Source organism: Lonchura striata, chromosome 1, assembly GCF_046129695.1.
Source record: "Lonchura striata isolate bLonStr1 chromosome 1, bLonStr1.mat, whole genome shotgun sequence".
Classification (NCBI taxonomy): Eukaryota; Metazoa; Chordata; class Aves; order Passeriformes; family Estrildidae; genus Lonchura; species Lonchura striata.
Window position 1 is genome coordinate 64,257,128 of NC_134603.1, and position 20,607 is coordinate 64,277,734.

At 40.9% G+C, this 20,607-nt stretch overlaps 1 protein-coding gene across 1 annotated transcript in view; it reads left to right on the forward strand.

Annotated features, from left to right (window-relative positions):
• Window positions 1-757: 757 nt before the first annotated feature.
• Window positions 758-20,607, forward strand: part of LPCAT1 (lysophosphatidylcholine acyltransferase 1) — a 64,954-nt gene continuing 45,104 nt past the window's right edge. The window contains exons 1-5 of the mRNA XM_021528730.3: window positions 758-908; window positions 6,116-6,258; window positions 7,757-7,971; window positions 17,560-17,672; window positions 19,056-19,116. Coding sequence (XP_021384405.2) covers window positions 792-908; window positions 6,116-6,258; window positions 7,757-7,971; window positions 17,560-17,672; window positions 19,056-19,116 — 649 coding nt within the window. The 5' untranslated portion in view covers window positions 758-791. The remainder of the gene's footprint in view (window positions 909-6,115; window positions 6,259-7,756; window positions 7,972-17,559; window positions 17,673-19,055; window positions 19,117-20,607) is intronic.

The following is a 20,607-nucleotide window of genomic DNA, read 5'->3' on the forward strand; positions in this document are numbered from 1 at the left end:
TACTTCTCATTTGAAAATTTATTAAACACCAAACTTCGCTACTTCCTCAGCCAACTCTGTCAAGATCCCATGGTGCAAATTAGCCAGACTTCATTAAAAACTGTCTAGGTTTGCTTGGAACAGAGCTTTCCCCATGGACCTCACCAATTCCAGCCACCTGATACCAGCACAACACCCGGCTTCTCCCAGGTACGGCGGCGATGCTCATCCAGCATCACCTTGTTCCCCTTTTTCTCTGAATTCCCCTCGCCGCCCTACGCCCAGCGGAGCCCCGGTTCGGGGTCTGACCGAGGTGGCGGTGGCGGTGGCGGTGGCAGTGGCGGTGGCGGTGGCGGCGGGTCCCGCGCCCGCCCCGCCACCCTGCCGCTCCTGCCGCGGGGGGAGCGGCGCCGGCGCGGCCCCCAGGCGCGGGCGGCGCCCCTCACGCCGCCGGGCGGGGCCGCGCTCCCGGCATGCCCGAGGGGACGCTCCGCGGGTGGGCAGCGGGCGGAGGGAAGGGGGTGGGAGGGTGCGCGCCCGCCCCGCCGCCGTTTCCCATTCCCAGGCGCTTCCCATTCCCACCCGACGCGGAAACCGGCGCGCAGCCGAGCCGCTGTAGCCGGCGCGCAGGGCGCATGCGCGGGCGGCCGGGAGGGCGGGGGCCGGCGTTCAGCGGGAGCGCTCCGGCCGCCGGTGCCGCCCGCACTCCGCGCTCCCGCCCGCCGCCGCTACCCGGGACCGGCGGCCGCCGCGCGGAGCCCGCGCCCTCCCCCGCGCCGCCTCCTCCCGCTCTCCCGCTCTCCCGCCCCGCCATGAAGTTGAGCAGCCGCGGCCGGGGATGCTGCGCGGGCGGCAGCCGGGAGCGCGGGCCGCCGCCGCGGAGCCCCTTCGTGCACCAGCTGCGCTTCAGCCCCCTGCAGAAAGCCAAGGTAGGGGCGTGCGGCCGCCGCCGCCCTCCCTCGCCGCCGCCTCGTTCCGCGCGTCCCCCGCGGCGCACCGGCCGCCGGGCCGCGTCCTGCGGCGGGCGGCGGCTCCGCGCCGCCGGTGCTTTGTGAGCCGGCGGAGCGGGCAGCGGTGCTGGGCGTGTGCGAGGCGGCTGCCGGGGGCGGCCGTGCCCGGGCCGGGCGGGCGGGAGTCCGGGGGCGGCCGTGATGCTGTAGTGCGGGGAGTGCGCCTCAACTTGTGCTCCGATGCCTTCTTCGAAGGAAAAAAAAAATAAAATTTAAAAAAAATTTTGTATTTTTTTGTTTGTTTATTGGGGCTTCTTTCATGGGTTTTCTTAGCACTTTGAGGTTTGGGAGTTTTTTTCGGATTTTCTGGTTGTCGGGGTTTTTTTTGTGTTGTGGTGTGTTTTGTTGTTTTGTGTTTTTTCGATGGGGGACGGGGGAGCAGCCCTGCGGAGCCGCTCTTTTTCAGCATCAAGTTGAGGTAGGTATTATCCTGGGCCGAGACATCCCGCTGCGGCTGAAGTTTTGCCCCTGGGTAAATAGTCCCTGCAGCGTAATTTAGGTATGGTATTGTGCAGGTAGCGGTGAGACTACAGGAGGTGGTATTAAAATGCAAATTTGCAGTTGCTTAGCTTTTTGTTTTATTGTTTGGTTTTAGTTTTTTTTTTTTTTCCTCCCTCTCCTTGCCTCTGCCTCGCCTCGCACGGTGAGCAGTAAGCGGCTGACTATTCAGAGGGCATGGCCCTTGTCTTAGGCTTTCGGTAAGATCTGGGTCACTAGCTGGAAGAAGAAATACCGTCAGAGGCGCAGCTAGTCAGGGGCTGGCCATTTATGCTGTTTCCATCACTGTAATACTTCGTAAAGCTGACAGCCTTCTGTACCTGTTAACATTGGAAATTATGATTCACTTATATTAAACCTCTTGGATCAAGGCGCTTTAGATTCAGCTTTGGTTTGCATTTGAATGAAGTTCGTGGTTGCACTGCCCTGTTGCTGCCCAGATGCTTATAACACAAGATATGTATGGCCTGACTTAAAAAAACACCAGAATGTGCCCCATGTTTCCTACCGGGCAGCCCAGGAATTTAAAGTACACTCAGTAGAAAAGGTTTTCACTTTTTATTAAGTTGTCCAGTATGTATTTAGTGGTTGCTCGTAAATTGTTGCTTGAGCTGGAAAAGGGAGAAAAAGGTTTGTGTCATCTAATTCATTTAGTTTCTGTCTAGAGCTTCCTCAATAAATTTCATTGTTGTAAAGATTTCCTTTCCATGTACTGTACTTTGTTCCTGAAGTCATGGTTAATACCTCAGTTAATGAGGTAGAAGTCTTTCAGAGAGAAGCAAAGATAGCACATATTCACAGGGACTAGGATTGTCTCCAGTTACAACAACTAATGTTGCTTTCTGCTTGGTTATTTATAAAAAAAAAATTAAACTGCTGCAGGGAGAGGAGAGCAGACTTTGTTTTGCAGTTTTTGCAGTATTGAGTCTCATAGGAGCTACTAGCATTGCTGATCTGATGTTAGTCCTGACAGACCTTTAGATGCTTTGTCAGGGAAGTGACTGGTTGTAGAGCACACCTGCTTTCTGCGTGGGCTGCCCTGTTCATAGGTATGAGATGTGAACGTTGTCAATGGATTTCAAGGATTTGTTATTTTCAGTGAAGATGAGAAGATGTGTTTAAACCGCTATAGTTTGTCACAGTGCACAGGCCAAAGGAGCAGCCTCCTCACCAGATTGTGTCTCAGACTTGCTTTTTAAGTGAGAAGTCTCTCACTGATACACTGCAGCGCAGAGTTCTTTAACCCAACCTCCCTTCAGTCTTACTGTTGCAGTTTTATGCAGGAAAAAGCCCATAAGCTGGCATACAGAACTGTGGTCGTTTTTTTTCCTTTGCCTTAGTCATGCTTTTCCAGCCTCTTCACTGATTAAAAGTTGTGCTTGAGATAGAAGCTGTTAAAGCAGAGCTGTGGAAGTGCTCCACTCGAGAAGAAATGCTCCCCAGGTGAATTACAGAAGTGTGTATTCTCCTCCCAACAGCCTCGGAGGGCTACAAAGCGCTTGGTGTGAACTATTGCAGCTGAACTCACTTCCTGTTCAGCTGTAGGCATGTATTGTGTCACAGGCTTTTCTGTCTGTCCTGTGAATCTAATGGGGGTTTCTGGGATTGCACAGGCTATCGAGGAAGGTTAGGAATGTAGCTACAAGAAGTAGGGAGCCCTGGCCACTGGGAGACAAGACTGCTTTGTCCGATGGTCTGGTGTCTGTTGCTGATGGTCTGACAGATAGCCCCATTATCTTCGCTACAACCTCATCCTGCACTCTGCAAGAGGTTAGATTAGCTTTTTTTACTCATTAATGCAGCTCAGAAGCAGATGCTTTTTAGCATGTTCCAGCCCGAGACAGTGGGAGTGAAAGAAAGTTAGAAAGTGAGAGGGGAAAAACAACCATGAGGAGAAAGAACATTACAAAGAAATCCTTTTGACCATCAAGGAACTATTCAAGTCATCTTTCATTGACTTTATAAAAACTGGGAGATTACAAGAGCATAAAAGCAGTAAGACTGTTTCAGAGCAGAGTCTCATCAGTAGAAGTTGTGGCTATTTTACTGTGATCTGAGGGTGAGGGTCTTGAAGGTACCTCTTTTATTTCAGTACTATAATAAAAAGATTCTTTCTGTGAGAAAGACATACATGATTTTATTAACAATGGATTTTGTTCATGCTAATATCTTCTGGGCACCTGTCATGTAATTCCAAGCTCTTGATTCTTGTTACCACTGCAGAGCAGGCAGAAGCATTACTGGAGCTGTCAGTAAGCATCTGTAGCTTTTTTCCCTGCTGCTTCAAAACACAATACAATGCCATTTTCCTTTCTTCCAAGGTTTCTGCCCCTTTTATTTCACCAGTGCTGGTGTTCATTTGGTGCCTTGGTGAGCTCATTTGGCTCATTAAACCAGCATATCATTGTGGTTTTGTGTTCTGATTATTTTCTTTTGCTGGGATGGCTGTGTTTTTTCTTGCTAATGAGCTATATTGGCTCATTGGTAGCTCACATAAGTGCTAGAGCTGACTCAGGGGGAGGATTGAGGAGAGAGTGAACAGGACCACTCTTTCACAGCAGTGATCTGTTAGATTGGCTTAGCTGCACAGGAAAATTTATCCTGCTGTATTTATCTCCATGAATGTGTCTGCTGGGGAAATTGCAGAGTGGGGAAGTGGGTAGTGAGAGAATTGTTGAGGGATTGATTCCTAGCTCCTGCACTGCCATCTTTGCTGTGTTGAGCTATAGGGGTGATAATAGTGAGGAAGTATAAGTGTGGGGTAAGATGTAATTTCTATCTGATATGTGTAAAAGAACCTCTACCATGTCAAATAGAATTTCCTTTCTCAGTATTGTGACTGCTACTTTGTAACAAGTCATTGAAATTTTGTTGGAAATAAATTGTTTTTAGTGATGTTTTTACGGTATTGGTAATTTCCAAATTGCAGGTTTTTTTAGCTTTTCTGTGCATGAGAGCTATGATATTGGTTTTCAAGATAGGAAACAGACCTAAAGAAGTAGAAACAAGGGTATTCTGTGATTTTTTTTGCTCAGCACTTAGATATGTAGGACCAGATATTTTGGAGAACTTGAAACTTGAGTTCATATTTTATACCTTCATTGTGAGGTCGTACTTAAATCTGAATGAAGTCTCTTTAAACAACGGGAGCATATGATACCTATTTAGTTTATGTGACTTGCCTTACATCATATTTAAGCCCTTCTCATGGAGGAATGGAAATAAGTTTCCCAGGGCAGCCTTAGGTCCATAGGTCCAAGCTGTTCATAGGTTTTTCAAAGTAGACACTGCAGCTTCTGAAAAACTAAGTTGGGTACTGTAGACCAGCAAATGGTAAATAAACTGTAGTCCACCCTCTCTTGAGATTTCTTGGTCATGAGCTGAGCCCCTCAATGTATAACTCTGGATGGGCCTTTAGAGGTTTTTACATATATCTCAGTACACAGGTGTTTGCATATTACTTATTGCCAAACAGAATTCCAAACAGGTGCTGAACTACTGCCTGCTAAAAAGAGGCTGGTGTCACAGCCAGACCCTGTACATTTGATGCACTTGCTTCTTGCTGGCCATTACTATCCCCATTGTCTCTGGAAGACCAAGAGGACTTTTCTGCACATTTATGCCATCTTTTTTGGCTTTATGAATGCAACAGCTGTTTTGATTCTGTGACGTGGCACTAAAATGATCTTTGGTGCAGAGAGTCAAGGGATGGAATACCTCACTACCAGTCACCTGCCATTCAGCTTTGCTGTGAGTAGGAGAAGACTTGGAGGAGTGGGAGGGAGGAGGTGTGAATCCTAAAGGTCTGTGTCCTCACCTGCATTTGCTTCACTCATTTCTTAGTGGCTGGTCTTTCTCATTTTAGAAACTTAGAAGGCAGGTGTTCTCATCTCCAGAATGCTCCCCTGTTTACTGCCAGATGTGGTGGTGTTGTCTGTGGATGCAGAGTTATGTGAGTTGGTGTAACTTTGGTGCTCATCTGACCACTGTAGTGTGTGAAGTTTTACTGGTTCATCTGGGAAACTAGCCTATCTAAGGAAAAAAAAAAAATTCCTTTTTTTTGTCAGTTCTGCAAACTAAAGCAGAGTCCCTAGGCACTGGAATCCTGTTCTGGAGAGTGAGATTGTGGCTGTTACAAGATCATGGTGCCTGTCTGAAACAGCACTGTAAAATCTATTTGCACTGGGCTGGTAGCTTAGGGCTTGAAAGTGGTTTGTTGGGCTTTTTTCCTGCTGTGTGTTCCCTGCATCTACCCTAGATTTCCAGATTCATGCACCTACAGAGTGAGTTGGTTGTTGAGCTGTTTTGGGAAGTGAGAGGAAGTGCATGATGACTAGATCTGCATTAGGGAAGAGAAGAATATGAATTAATCTTTCCACAGCAGCCTGGAGATGCATCAGATTAGGCACAACATGAGACAATACCTTATGCGTTGTTAGTCATCCTTGCCCAGCTATTGTGATATTGAAAAGTCTGCTTTTCCTTAACTTTATCTGGCATATCTGGAATTGAATGGTATTCTGCTGTTTTAAGTTAAAAAGTGGTGTCAAGTTTCTAGAAATCACTGACCTTTTCAGTCTGGAATTGTGTTGGAATAATGTTTTTTTATTATTGTTTTTATTTTGCAGATTGCCTTCATGACCTTGACTCTGTTTCCTATCCGACTCTTTTTTGCTGCTTTTATGATGTTGCTGGCCTGGCCTTTTGCATTCATTGCTTCAATGGGATCTGACGAGCAAGAGTTTGAAAAACCCCTCTCCTGGTGGCGAAAGTGAGTCACTGATGTGGTGAAATACTGAGAGAATCATTATAAAGTTCAGCAGTTTGAAGTAGAGGAGATGGGAAATACCTGTGAGGTCTACTTTTCTCTTCAAAAGAAAAATATAAAAATTATTAAACACTTTCCTCCAGTGGGAAACTAGAAATGCCTCAACTGTTTGATTTGCCAGGTGATCCAAGAATTACACTGGTAATCTCTGGCTTCTTATCTTTATGGAGGAGGTAGTGTGAAGCTTTGTTGTGGCATCTTCCATTGCATTTATTTCTGTAATGTCAACTTCTGGTTTTGAAGATTGATTCTATGGAATGTGCCCAGATTTCATATTCTAAATTGTTGTTTAAACTGCTTCACCCCATTGTCTTTTACCCTGTGATGAATTGACAAAACTTGTGCCGATTTCCCGAGGGCTTGCCCTATACTTTGTGTTTATTTGAAGGCTGTGGTTGCTTTGATATTGCAATGCTAATTAAGATAGAATGTACGACAGTGTCCTCCCATCCATGAAAACTGCTATTTGAGGAGCAGGAAAGGAGGGGTGTATCACCTCTTCTACAGAAAACTTTAAAATTAGGAGATGGCACTAGCATGAAGAAAGGTGTGTTTTGCATCACAGGAGGGAAGGAGGTTGAGAACCCCAGAGGCATATGTCACTTTACATTTCATTTGGAGTGATATCAATACAATAACTAATGGAATAATTGGCTGCCTTCAGTCTTGGACACAGTTATTTTGAATCTTTTTAGATTCTCCCTTCCTCATTTATTCCAATTTTCAGGCTGCTCTCCAGCCTTCAATCCCTGTAAGTGTTATAATTTGTGATGTTCGATTTTTGTACTCTGTTGATTCAAAGTTTCTCTTTTCATGACTGTCAGACAGTTTAAAAAGACAAACAAAACTCCTCAAAAAAAAACCTCCACCACACAAAAAAAAAAAAAAATCTACAAGAAACAAAAATCCAGAGCACTTTAGGAGAAGATGGGGAAAGGGAAGAAAGTAAAATATTTCCAGAGCTCTCATATATGTATCCTGTAGGCCTCCCTGTATTTGAGAATTTCTGCCCTGCATTTGTCCCATTTTGCTTGGGTAAACTTGAAACCAAGAATCAGGGTAACTGCATTCTGGCAATATCCTAATAGCATATTTCAGGACTGAATTTATTAGAGCTTTTTAGGTGTTACTAGAAAATCTTACTAGGCATTGTGTAGAAGAAACTTAACAGTCCTAGTCTGAATTAAAATTAATGATGAACTAAATGACAGTCTTGGACACTAGAATGAGTTAGTGCTCAGGTATAAATGAAGTTGAACAGCATCTTACCTAAAAAGTGGTTTTAAATTAGCCCAAAAAGAAAAGAACAAAGTGTGTGCAGTGTTCCAGTTTTGTTTTAAGCATCATATCCTGTCTGAACTTTCGTCACGCATGTAATTTTTCATTTTATTATTTTAAGGTGATCTTGTGGTAACATAACTGTTTTCCCAACTCTTTGCAGGATAGTGGATATTTTGCTGAAAGCAATAATGAGAATGATGTGGCTTGCTGGTGGATTCCACTGGATAAATGTAAAAGGCAGACGGGCATTGCCAGCAGAAGCAGCAATATTAACGGTGGCTCCCCATTCTTCCTACTTTGATGCCATTCCAGTAACTATGACCTTCGCCTCCATTGTGATGAAGGCAGAAAGCAAAGATATTCCTGTTTGGGGAAGTAAGTTGGTAGATACTTTGTTTTTAAAGAACAAAATTTTAAAAAGATTGCTTAGGAAGTTCACTGAGTTTGTTTGAGAAGGATTGAAACAGAGAGGAAATTTTGCTATAATATATGGTGAGAATTTTTTTTTTTCCTGAATGTCAATCGAAAAAATTGGGGCAGGAGGGGGATGGGAATATTCTTTTTCCACTTTCTACGAAGTTGAATCCCTGTGTGAAGTCAAAGCAATCCCACAGAACTCATGGTTCAATTTGCAGTGAACTTGTAACATTTTAAGACCTGCCAGATGGAAAAGCAAATTAGGATGGGGCTGTGGAAACAAAGACTGATGCTAGAGAGAAAGTCTACAAAGACTTGGTGTGAGTTGGGATGCCCTCCCAGAAATGTGTTTTAGGAATGTGGTCTGCACTGAACACTACCCTGCCTTGAGGGAGTGCTGCTAATCCTCACACATCAATGAGTTTGTTTCAGGCAGAGTGTGAGAGATGAGCACAAGAGCAGATTGGTGTGCACTTGGGTTTAGTCACGAGAAAAGCAGATGCCCAAGTCAGTAGTGCTTGAATACTGTCTTTGGAATTATTCATGTAAGTTCTCACAAATATTTGAGGGACACCTGTGATTTTTGGTGCAGTTGTGACAGGCAAAAAATTGTGTAAGCTTTTGGGCTTCTAGACTTCTAACCAGTCTGTGTGGAAGTATTTTGGGGAAACCCACCACTTGTGTCTAGTGACCAGCAAAGTTCAGTGAATATCCCTTTGTCTCATTGTGTTGATTTTTATGGGTGATATAATAAGTGAAAAAGGACTTTACTTTGGCCATGGGTAGGACTCTTAAATGTAAAAGTCTAAGCAAAAGCTTTGAGTTCCTTTGCAGCTAAGTGGAATCAGGCTGTTGGTGCTGACATCCTTCTCAGATTTAATTAGGCAATGGGTTTTTCAGGTCACATTCAAAACCAGAAGCTGAGACATGACTACAAAGGGTGAGTGGTTAGCTATGGAAGTTTATTTAAGGAATCTTGTCATATAAGGGTCTGCCTCCATGAGGTAAAATTCAGGCCAGATATGTAGTTTCTGTTTAATATCTTATTAATGGCATTCAGAAATTTGTGGCAGTGAAAAATCTATGTAAAAATGAATAGATGCTTTGAACCAAAAGAAAAAGGACACAGGCAGGCATGTGTTTTTGAAAACAAGTGTATGCAAACAAGCATAGTGTGAAAAAAAAAGAAATTGAACTCCCTTGTTCAGTACTGAAAGAAGATACTGTATGTTGGCAGTCATGTGCAGCATAGGTGTATCCAGGCCAAGTTGGGCTTTAGGAGCAGACCAGACATAGAAGCAGAGTCCGATTTATTTCCTCAGGTGACTCAGTTGACTGTTTAATAATTGCTGGCTCAGCAAAATAAATGTTTTGTGTGTGTAACTACCTTTGATTTGAAGGGGTCTGTCTGGAGGACCCAAATTAAATGAGGTAACTCCAGTACCTGTTGTGCTACTGCAATGTGATGAAATAGCAGAATGGCATTTGACAGTATTATAATGGCTATTTAAGTATCCCATGTAGTAGATTCAGTGGGAAGCAGGAGAATCTATAGGGATATGGAGATTGTAGTTCCCCTGAATGTAACACAAATAATGTTTATCAAGAAGATCAAATTATTTTCTAAATATCTAGTTTAATTTTGAGGTGACTTACAAGATTCTGTTGAAAGTCTAGACTTCCTACAGTACATTTTAAAAATTATTCATTTCATTTAGTTCATATGTGAGTAAAACCAGTTACAGAAAAAGAGAATGTGTAGTGATTTGATGGAACATTACTGGAATGTACAGTGCAGTCAAATAAATGAATGTTTTGTCTTGCATAAAGCTGCTTTTGCTTTATGCTGTACAGCCACAAAAGTTATGTAGTCACTTGTGAAGCGTTCACAAAAATGCCTCAGAAGTGAGGCATACCAAAGGTCGCAACTGGGATTAAGAGTTCAAAAACCATTTGGGTTTTTAGGGGTGGACTTTTATATGAGCAACATTAATTATAGCAGTTTGTGTTCTTTAAGTAAATGGACCTTAACAGAGAGGTAGTAATCACTGTATTGATTAGTTTGGCTTAAAAATTACCTGAGAACTTACCTGTAAAACTAATTTTTTTTATCTCTTTTACTGCTTTGAGAGAAGTTTTCTGTGAAGCACATGGTGTTGACTATCCTCTCCTTTGATCTAGTATTTTAATCCCAATGTTATTTACACCTCTCTACATGCACACACATAAAAAAAGATACATTTCATGTTATTGGGCCACTGATATTTCTCTTGTGCTTATATGATAATGTGCTCATGTTTTTGTTGGATTGCCTGGTGAATTGTCAACACTCTAGATATTCATCCAGAGTTTATCCCAGAGAGGTCAGAATCATGTTATGTGTTCTTCAATTTAGTAAGTCCTGCAAGCTTGATACACCATCTTCAGTCAGTGGAGCCAGTCACTGATATTCGTAAACTTATTGTCTCATAACCATTCACACATCATAACCATTCACAAGGCTCTTGAGTCTTGTGAATGGTTATTCTGAATCTTCTGGGAAGCTTTGAATAAAGTACATTCATTTGACTATCTGAGCAGACTTAAATATGTAAAAAATGAAGTGGCAGAGGAAATTTAATTTCCCAGGATGAGGACTTTGGGTGAAGAGTACATCCTCATCCTCTATATTCAAGTATGATATAAATAAATTGGCTTTTTGATGTAATGACAGTATTTATTAAGACATTGTACATTGTATACTGGAGAGATCAGGTGCTCTAGCAGGCACAAAATATCTGATTGCTGAATGGTTACTAGGATCGGTTCTGCAAGCATTTTAAGAGGTTTCTGGAACAGCTGCCTATATTATTGTAACCTTAGTTAGTCAGTCATGGAATATTAAGCTTCTGATCCACTTGAAAGTCTGGATGATTAGAAGCCTGTTCTTTATGGGATTGGAAGTACTCCACAACTGGATTTGTGTATGAGGGTTTTTATTGCTGTGTAACTTGAAGGCAGCTCTCCTGGTTTGAAAAGTCCAATTTCAGAAGCAGACTTATGTCTTGTGACTCTTATGATATCTCCATCCTTTTTAGAAAAACAAAGAAAACCAGATTTAAAAATGCTCTTCAGTTATGGGAAAAGAGTAATGAACTCTTCAGTCAGTGGTCAGTAGTGAAGAAAATTATCCATTTGGCACACACACAAAGTTAACAAACTCTGGGGAGGAACTGCTTGCCCAAATATAAACAGTGTTTTTCAATTATCATTAAAAAAAAATCAGTATCTGGAAAGCAGAGAGTGCCAAACAGATGGACTATGTCACGATGCTAAAGGAATATGTATGCTTCTATACAATGACTTTCCAGAGTTTTGGTAGATTGGAGATGTGAACTTTGCTGGACCACATCTGTCTTACAGTGGGAAAACGTCATGTAGGATTCTGTTATACTTTACATGGTCTGAAGAAGTCAGATCAATTTTGTCTACTGAATCACATTTCAAGTCAGAACAAGGTTTGTGCATAAATTCTGGATAGTTACACTTCACTGTCTTATTTTTGGCTGTTGGAGCAACCCGGATAAAAGTAGTTTTTCATTGGTGAAATGATTGGTCCTGCTGCAGAAATACTGACAAGGAATTTATCAGTAAATAGGAATTGATGGTGACTTTGGTCCACTTTTATGATTTGAACATTTTCAGTGGTCTGAACTTTTGGAAACTAAATATAAGTGAAAAGTTAATTTAAACTTTAGGCAACTTCTCAATATCTCTAACACCACTAACTGAAAAGGAGAGTGAGTTGGTACCTGTGAAATGTACAGGATGATAAACCTTAAGATTATAAAGGGGAAAGAGGTAATTTGTGTTTGGCGGAACACAGCAGACCTGCAGAGAAATGGAGAATCATACAGTGCTATAAAACTGTCAGTTCTGTTGTAGATGGTTTTTTCCACATCTAGTAAACTAGTGAATTTTTGTTCAAGTTCATTTTTTGAAAGTGCATTATAAGCTTTTCTCAAGCATCATGACTAAAAGATGAGAATAAAAGTAATTCAGGGGAAAGTATTTATGCTTGGGTAGCTGGGTATATTTTCATCTCAAAGCTTAAAAGGTGCCAAATTTCCTACCAGTCTGTTGTGCAACCTAATCCTTCAGTCCTGCATCCCAAGTGCTCCCCTTCACCCCTTCCAAACGCAAGGATGACAACTGTGGTAAGCCCATAGCTCTTCTGTGAGACTCTCACATTTAAACACTTACGACATTCACTAAAACAGTCCTTAAACTCCTTATGGAAAAATCTGTTCTAAGGTGAAGGCTTTACAGATTTCTTCTCTTTTATACACTGTAAATCAGGGGCTTGAACACTGAGGTCACCAGGATGAATGCCAGCATCCTATGCTATGTTGGCACTGTAGCCTGCCCTGAGTAAACACTTGAGCTCTCTATTTGTGAGCAGCATCTTGAAGTTGTTGCCAAGCTTATCCATTTCATCTTCTACTTTAAAACCTTCTGTTTCAAAATTCAATGTTTTCTTCAGACTGTGGGCACCCAGATGGTCCTGCAAGATTTCAGTCTCACAGAAGCTCTCTCAGAGAGATTTAAAATACTTGCATTGTCACCTGTGTGTTATAGGTATGTGTTTATCATTTGGCTTGGAGTCCTGGAAAATTCTATAAAAATTACTTTCCATTTAAACTGCTACTGGAATGCTTTTAAACCACCATCACTAGTTAATATCATTTATTGAAGTTACAAACTGCAGTATATAGGAAACCTTCGAACCAATACTGCTGCCTTCCTTAAATACTTTTTAGATTGGTAGCAGAAAGCTAAAACATAAAACCATGTCCACATACAGGTATTGCAGGTGTCTGAGGTAAAAAAGAAGTCTTTGTCCCTCAAGGAGTCCTTAAAGGAAATGGGTCATGTTTTGAAAGACCAACCCAAATACCACAATTTGCTTCTGATAAAGCTAAGGAGGACACCGATTATTTACTTCCCACTATTGATCTTTCCTTGTCCTATAGGCTGCATTGTTTCCTGCCTTTCTCTTTGAAGCAGGGAGGAGAACTTTCCCATTAATGCTGCCTCTACCCCATGAATACTTGGCATGCCTGCAGTCAGGTGGTCCATCTGCTAAGCATTTATTCAGACTTGGAGAAGTTTTCTTGACATATCTTTATCCTCAGTAATTGATTCAGACTTGAGTCAAATAAGTATATATATAATATATAAGTCATATATATAAAATAAGATACTACCACCAGCTTTACAAATCTCTTATAGCATGTCATTGACTATAATAACACTTCTTTTGTAAGAGCAATGTAGTTCCAAATGCAAAAGATCCTAATTTTGCTTGAATTGAGTTTTGTGCATTGATACAACTTTGTGTATTTGGTGTGTGTATGTTTCTTGAGTTTTTCCATTTTTAAGGTCTCTGTGTCCATATACACAGGAAGTAATTGTAAGAAAACATTAATGGCTTTCTTCCCTATAACTTTCATAGTACTTTTGATCCTCTTGTAGATTTCTTTTCTTCTTTTCTCTACAGAAAAGAGCTGCTTTCGTATTCGATGTTATTTCATTAGAAAAGTTATGAGTTCAGAACTTCGTGAGCATGTACATTTGAGTAAGGCAACTCTTGAAAACTAAACCCAAGACAGAGCTTTTCAACGCTTATCCATCATGGGTTTTGTACTCCTAAATATAGAATACATAACATGGCAACTGCTATTAGAAAAATAACTGTATTTTTTATATACTGTGGAGTAAATACTGTAAATGGATATCCCACTACAGGTCACTTGTATAGCTTACCTCCAGTGTTAAAGGCAATCAGAACCAGTTGTGCTTCCTCTGTAGAATTCCCTTAGAGTGTCAGGAAAATGTAATGATGGAGTTTTGTGTTGTTTGGGAGAGAGACCAAGTGAAAGCCTCAACTTCAGCAGTGTCTGCTTTTGCAGCTATCATTTTGTTGCTGATTCTATGGTGGTGAAAATGTAACTGCCCACTCAAAAATGTGTGTACAGATACATTTTAGAAGAATTGTATGTAGTGCCGCATGTCTTTTCCATGGCTTTTGGTGTTCTCAGGTGCCTTGTAGAACCAGTGGTGATGTTTCCAGTGTGTAAATAGTTTGCTACAATACTTTCTGCTGTTGTGTGTTATGCAGCACTTTGTGTCTTGAATTGAAACAAGGTTTCCTCACACATAGTTGCCTGCAAAGAGAGAGAGAAAATAATTTTTTCCTTGCTGTCATCCTAAGAAGTTTAAAGACACCAACAGTATGTGTTCAGTTTCTCATGGAGAAAAAAAAAAAAGGGGGGGTTGCGTATGCAGTGTACTGGTGCTGAAATTGATTGCATGGGAATTACAGTTCTGAAATCAGTTGTAGCTGCCACCCTGCTAATAATTAAAGCAATACTTAGTTTTTGCAGGCTCCCTTTAAAAAGGCTGCATCAAGCAACTTTCAGTTGGTTAGAGTATCTGTGGCATTCTGACTGCCCTGAGAGGCAGAGGTTTCAATGATTTACTGGGAGCACTATTTAAATTGCATATTAAATGCCTGCCTAAGAAGGTAGAATACAGCATGTCAGCTGTCCTCAGGATTCCTTTTATGATCTGAAATTGGGAATGATATTGCTAGAGAAAAAGCTGAAATAACAACACTCACAAGATCAATTTTGTGAATTGATGGATGTCTTTGCCCACTAGATTTGATAATTCAAGGGTGGTTTTAATGGAGTGAGAGGAGCTGGGCAGGCACATTTTTCAGAATCTCTGAACACTTGAGCTGTGATCTTCACTATCTGGTTTCATCCAGTATTGGACAGTTAAATTGCTGAGCAGAGAAGGATATGATTATGTTCTGTTTATTGAACATGTTGAATAATTCTGGTTGTTTCCTTATAGCTGCAGTATGCCAGCTGTCTGAAGCATTTTATGCTTTCACTTTTGGCTTGACTTTGCCCTAGTCCTTCCTATTCCTTGCATCACACAACTACCTTAGGTACTATCTTCCTGTTTCAAGTTGACTTCTGACCACAGTCTCATCTTGGCTGCCTATTTGATGTGGTTTTCAGCTTCTCTTTACACACCTTTGTCCCTGCTCCTGACTTGCTTGCACAGATCAACTTGGTACAGTCTTTGAATTTTCAGATTTGTGTGTTTACTGAAGATGAAAGTATGTGGTGAAAGTAAAGATCTGTGTAGCCTTGTGCTCTGTTTTCAGAAGTGGGTAGGAAGAGCTTCCCCTGGTGTGTATATTCAGCTTTTCACTGATGACTGAGAGTTTCAGGTTCACTTAAAGTTTTGGACTTAACCACTAAGGGCCTGGTAGCTGGCATCTCACAGGATCTTCAGTTGCTGTTTAACATTAAAACAAGAATTCTGTCATCTTTTATAGTCCAATGTCTAAGGAGGTATGGCTTAATGTAACTACCCTAATAGGCTAATTCAACAGGCAGGACAAATACATAAGAATCTTTCAGTTGCCTCTGTCTTTTAGCATACCAGAGTAATTTTTCTGTGCACAGGGGTGTGTTGCTGTTTGTGGTGCTGGTCATTTGTAAGATAACCCACCTGGTGTTCCTCTGGAGCTTAGTAACATTACAGTAGCTTGCTTTTGGGAAGGTTGTAACAGTAAAGTTCCCAAGTTGGCACATCTTGCCTGTACTCAGTTCTCAGATACAGATGAATTCAGTGTAGTCTGATATTTTCTGTCACACTGCCTGAAGAAAGATCTGTCTGCTTGCTTAATTTCATGTGTGATAAATAAGACCCTGCTTGCAGCATGTCCTCAGAAAAGAGCCTTGGAGTTCTGGAATTACCTTATTCATTCCTTGGCTTGAAATAACTGAAATCCTGTCATTTGGACCAAATGTAAAAGAAACTTCCAAGTGAAGGCTGGGAATGTTGGATCTTTGCTTTCCTTTACTTTATAATGTTTTTGCTTTGGAGTAGTAAATTGCAACAGTGGGTCAAACTCAGGAGTAGGATCACTAAGAAGAAAACAATTCTGATAACCAAGTATGGTTTCCCTTGTTATTTTTATTACTTGTTCTGTGGGATTTTTTTCCTATTCTTTGTGTTAGTCTTTTTCTGGTTTGTTTTGGGGCTTTTTTGTTTGTTTTTACCTCACCCTGACAGTAACCCCAGCTGGCCAAAGATGATCTTTGCTCCCCTGACAAGCATTGTTCTATAGATATTGTCTTAGAGCAGGCAAGTAGGAAAAAGTGTATCAGAAAAGCATCCTTACTCTTGTACTATCTCCTGAACTGTGGCAGCTTATGGAATAAAAGTAATATTTCAGAGGCTGGCTGAATGTTTGGGAACTTGCTGTAAGGTTTGACAGATTATTTCTCAGAACCTTCATAATTGGTGTGATTTTGGTGAGTTGATGGCTAAACTTCCAGCGGGATAACACCATAACTAGCAGCTTTTGCTGAGTACAGGGCTGTAATTCCTTAGACTGTTTTTTCTTCACCCTTTAAGCACTGGCTGATCCGTTAATGTAGCAAGTCTGTCCTTGACAAAAGTAGATTATACAGTGTCAGTGAACTCTTCTCACAGTGACTGGAAAAATGAAAACTGTATTTGAGGCAAGTAGAATAGCTAATGTTTTAGTGACTCTTGAACCTTCAAGTAAGATAATATGATACAAAAAATATTAAAATGTTTTGGAAGACAACCTGCTTAAATAAAGGCATGAAGCACTATATTTGAAGGTGCTTCTCTTGTAGTGCTTTTGGATGGATACTGTAAAAGAGCTATATGAGCTTCTTATTATTCTGAAAGTTTTGAAAGTCTTTGGTGTCCTTTTGACAGACATGCATGGAGGAGAGTATCTTGTGGACTGATTTCTGAGTTTTTGCTCATGTTCATTTTGTGTCTGGCTACATACCAGAGGTTTCCCACTGAGCCAGGAAGAGGATGTCCGAGATCTAATTCATCTGGTATAAAGAACAGGCAAACAAATGACAACTGAGAAAATGAACATACCTCTTCTGTTGACACTGATTCTCCACAAAAAATAACATCAGTGTATATAATATCTTTGGTGCTATACCTTTAGTGGATCTGAGCTGTCATAGAAGACAAAAGCTCTAAAGACAGAGACAGTTTGACTGATAGGATGTCTTTTGCAAGCACTTATTTATCAGGGAGATTCCTGCTTCTTTGCTGGTATGGGAGTAGCTATAGACTTTGTGATTTTTGTGGAAGGAGGAAATGGCCTATAGACAGCCCCAGCTGCATTGTTGCAGAAAATTACATAATGTATATATTGCATAATGTATTAAAAACTGAAAACCTGCAAAATGCCAAAATTTTGAAAACTGTTTTCCTCACAGAAAGTTAGGAAAATATTTCAATAAAGCAGCAGTAATTCAGCTGAGTATTCAATTTTGCAGTGTAATATAGTAAAGCAGTTATGTTCTTCTAACAAAAAATTGTGTCCAGAGGAGTAATTGGAGGGGTGGGGATGTATGGAGGGAGTGGGGGATCTTTTTCAAGCGAAAATAAAGGCTGGTCCTTGTTTTTGTTTTCCCTCCTTTTCAGCTCTGATCAAATATATCCGACCAGTATTTGTATCTCGGTCAGACCAGGATTCTCGCAGGAAAACTGTTGAAGAGATAAAGAGGCGTGCCCAGTCTGATGGTAAATGGCCACAGGTACTGTATTCTGCTACTCTGCAAGAGATGGTGTTTGGCATTTCCAGGCTTTGGAAATGCAGTTTGCTTTTCTCATTGTGGGTGGCTTTAGATGGTTTGAGGTGGTGTGTGTGTGAAATTTCCCCCATCCCCTCTTTCTAGAAGATAAAATGTTCTTGCATTCTATCTGTCTCTCATTGCATTGTGTTTTGAGGAAAACTGGTTAAGTACATGGCTAGACAGCTCTTAAGTGGTACTAAATGGGCAGGCCACAGCAGGTGAGGAAGTCCTCTAAGAAAAAAAATAAAGTGCTCAACAGAATACCTGGGAAAGTACTGTGTCTTCTCACCCTTTGCAAGATTTGGCATTGCCATTGTTGGAGATGTGATACCGGACAAGGCAGCCCAAAAAATTTGGATGTTCCAATAACAACCACTATTAAAACACTTGATGAAAACAAGTATAAAATATGTGGCTCGGGGCTTTTTTCTGCACCTAAAATGTGCCTATTTATAATGTGCCTTGAAAGAGAGCAATGGGAAGGAAAGGGTGACTATATAATATCTCAGATTCCTAGAAGCATGTGCTTATTTTGCAAATTTGAAGCATTCCTGTGATTTTTTTGAGGTTAAGGTACTGTATATTTTTTATGGGATTATTGCTCCTAACAGTGGGTATACCTCTGCATACTGGACTGCAGACATGTCATAACCAGCTATAAACAGTGTGACAGGTGATCTGTAGCTTTTGTATCATGTCTTTCATCATTAGATTTCAAAGCAAGCTAGGACAGAGTGGGCAGTAAAACTAGTAATGTTAGTTCTAGTCCATTGCTTTGTTCCCTTATAATATGGATTGGGTGGGGGGCCTTTGTTTTTGTACAGTTTACCCTCTTCTGCTGAATTGATTCAACTTAAGTGGTTTTGCTCCTTTTTTTAGAATTCTCTTCAGGTATTTTTGGTCTCTGTCCTTTGGGCATCTGTGCACATGCCAAGTAATAGCAAAGAGAAAATACCTGTCTTTTCTTAGCCTGTAAGCAGGTAGCCTGGGAGCAGGAATTTTGTTCTGGTGCACAACAGACTATGATACTTTTTCTAGCACCAAAATCTTCAGTGAAAATACTCATACTTAACAAGTCTTTCTGGTCATTGTCAGTGTTCCAATAAATAGAATTATTATTGGAGGGCAAGAAAGAGGCAAAATCACAGATAAAGAAAAATATTTTTTACTATTAAGGTAGACTTTACTTGACATCTTCAGCAACATTTCTTTTTACTCTAACTGAACTGTTTTTCCCTGAGAACATTTTTGCTGTAATCACTTAATAACAGCTTTGAAAAGATGTGTTTATAAATAAACTCACATTGAAATAGTTCTTAAAAGTCAACTTTTTTTTACTTCAAGATAATGATATTCCCAGAGGGCACTTGCACAAACCGATCCTGTCTAATTACATTCAAACCTGGTAGGTATTATGCTCATTTCTCTGTTCTCTACAGAATGTCCTTGTATCTTCATTTTCTGAAATACCAGTTGCATTTTAATTTGCATGCTGTTGCCGACGTCAAGTTTAATACCTTGCAATAGGGTGAAATTTGAATATAAATTTTGATGCTGCAGGAAGATTGTAATTCTACCATTGAACAAAACAGTTTCAAGAATTCAGGTTTTTTCTTGGCTTCTGAAATGCATATGAGCTGGAGGAATAATGTTTCTTCCTGGGTTTTTGTTTGTGGTTGTGTCTTTTTGCTTTTTTGTTTCCTTGCCTCCTCCATTTTCTATTTTGGGTCTGTTATGCAGCATTTAGATATTTGCTGCTGCCTTAAGCTTTGTAGTGTATCTGTTTCAGGCTGCCCAGTGTTTGTTGCTGTGTTGTGTCTGGCTGATCCCTCTCTAACTCTTCTCTGGAGTTGCATTCTGGTGAAGATGGCATGAAAATGTTTCCCATGTCACACTGTTACAGAGGCTTCCATTTTTACTTAACATCCATGTTCTAAACTCTTTTCAGTAGTATCACCCTTTTAGTTTATCAGATTAGTAGAGGGTGTAGTGCTGAACATTGCTGCAGCTGTAAACTGCATTTCCAGTAGGGAGAAATGCCAGTACTGCAGTAAACCACTGATCTTTAATGTAAACTTGCCTTTATCATGTAGGTAGAGAGATGGTCAATGAAGAAACTTCAGTGAGCAAGGGAGTTGTGAATGTGTTTTTTTGTGTTTCTTGTGTTTTGTTTGGCTTGCAATTTAAATACATCCCTTAGAAGCACTGTGGTTCCTTGCACTGATTCATTTGGCTGAAGGAATCTCAGACTTTTCTCTCAACTCTTACCTTTTTAGATGATGGAATGGTGATTAGGGAAACATCTACTTCTGTAGCTCTTTGCTCTCCTTCTCTCTCCACCTGAATCCTTACCATGCATTGAAAGCTAGCCTGAATCCTTCATGTGAAGCCCTGATTTCCCTCCCTCTGTGCCATAGACATTCCAGACACCATGTATTTCATCCTTACATTTTCACTCTATATTCTTCTGCTCTGGTCTAGTACATGCTGCTGTCTGCCTCTTAACTCTCTCACTTTTCTTACTGAAACCCGCATCTGTATCCATCTAGCCTTCCAGAAATCCTTTGCTTCAAAATTCCTCACTTATATTGCATTACTTTAGGTCTCTGCTCAAGTTATTTCTATCAGGATGCCTTTCCCCATTCTGCTGACATGGCCTATGCTCCTTGCTCTTATTACACATTTTCTTGGTTTTGTGTTTAAATGGCAGTGTTGTCATCTACCAGTCAGCTTTTGTCAGCTTCGGATTATTTCAAAAGTTGCTTAGACTGTTCTTTGAGACTGAGCAGAAGGTACCACTGGCCTCCAAATCTCTTAAGGATTCTGTACAGACCACCTTCATTTAAAGATGTTTATACTCCATACAGAATTATTCCTTTTAAGTCTTGACAGTTAT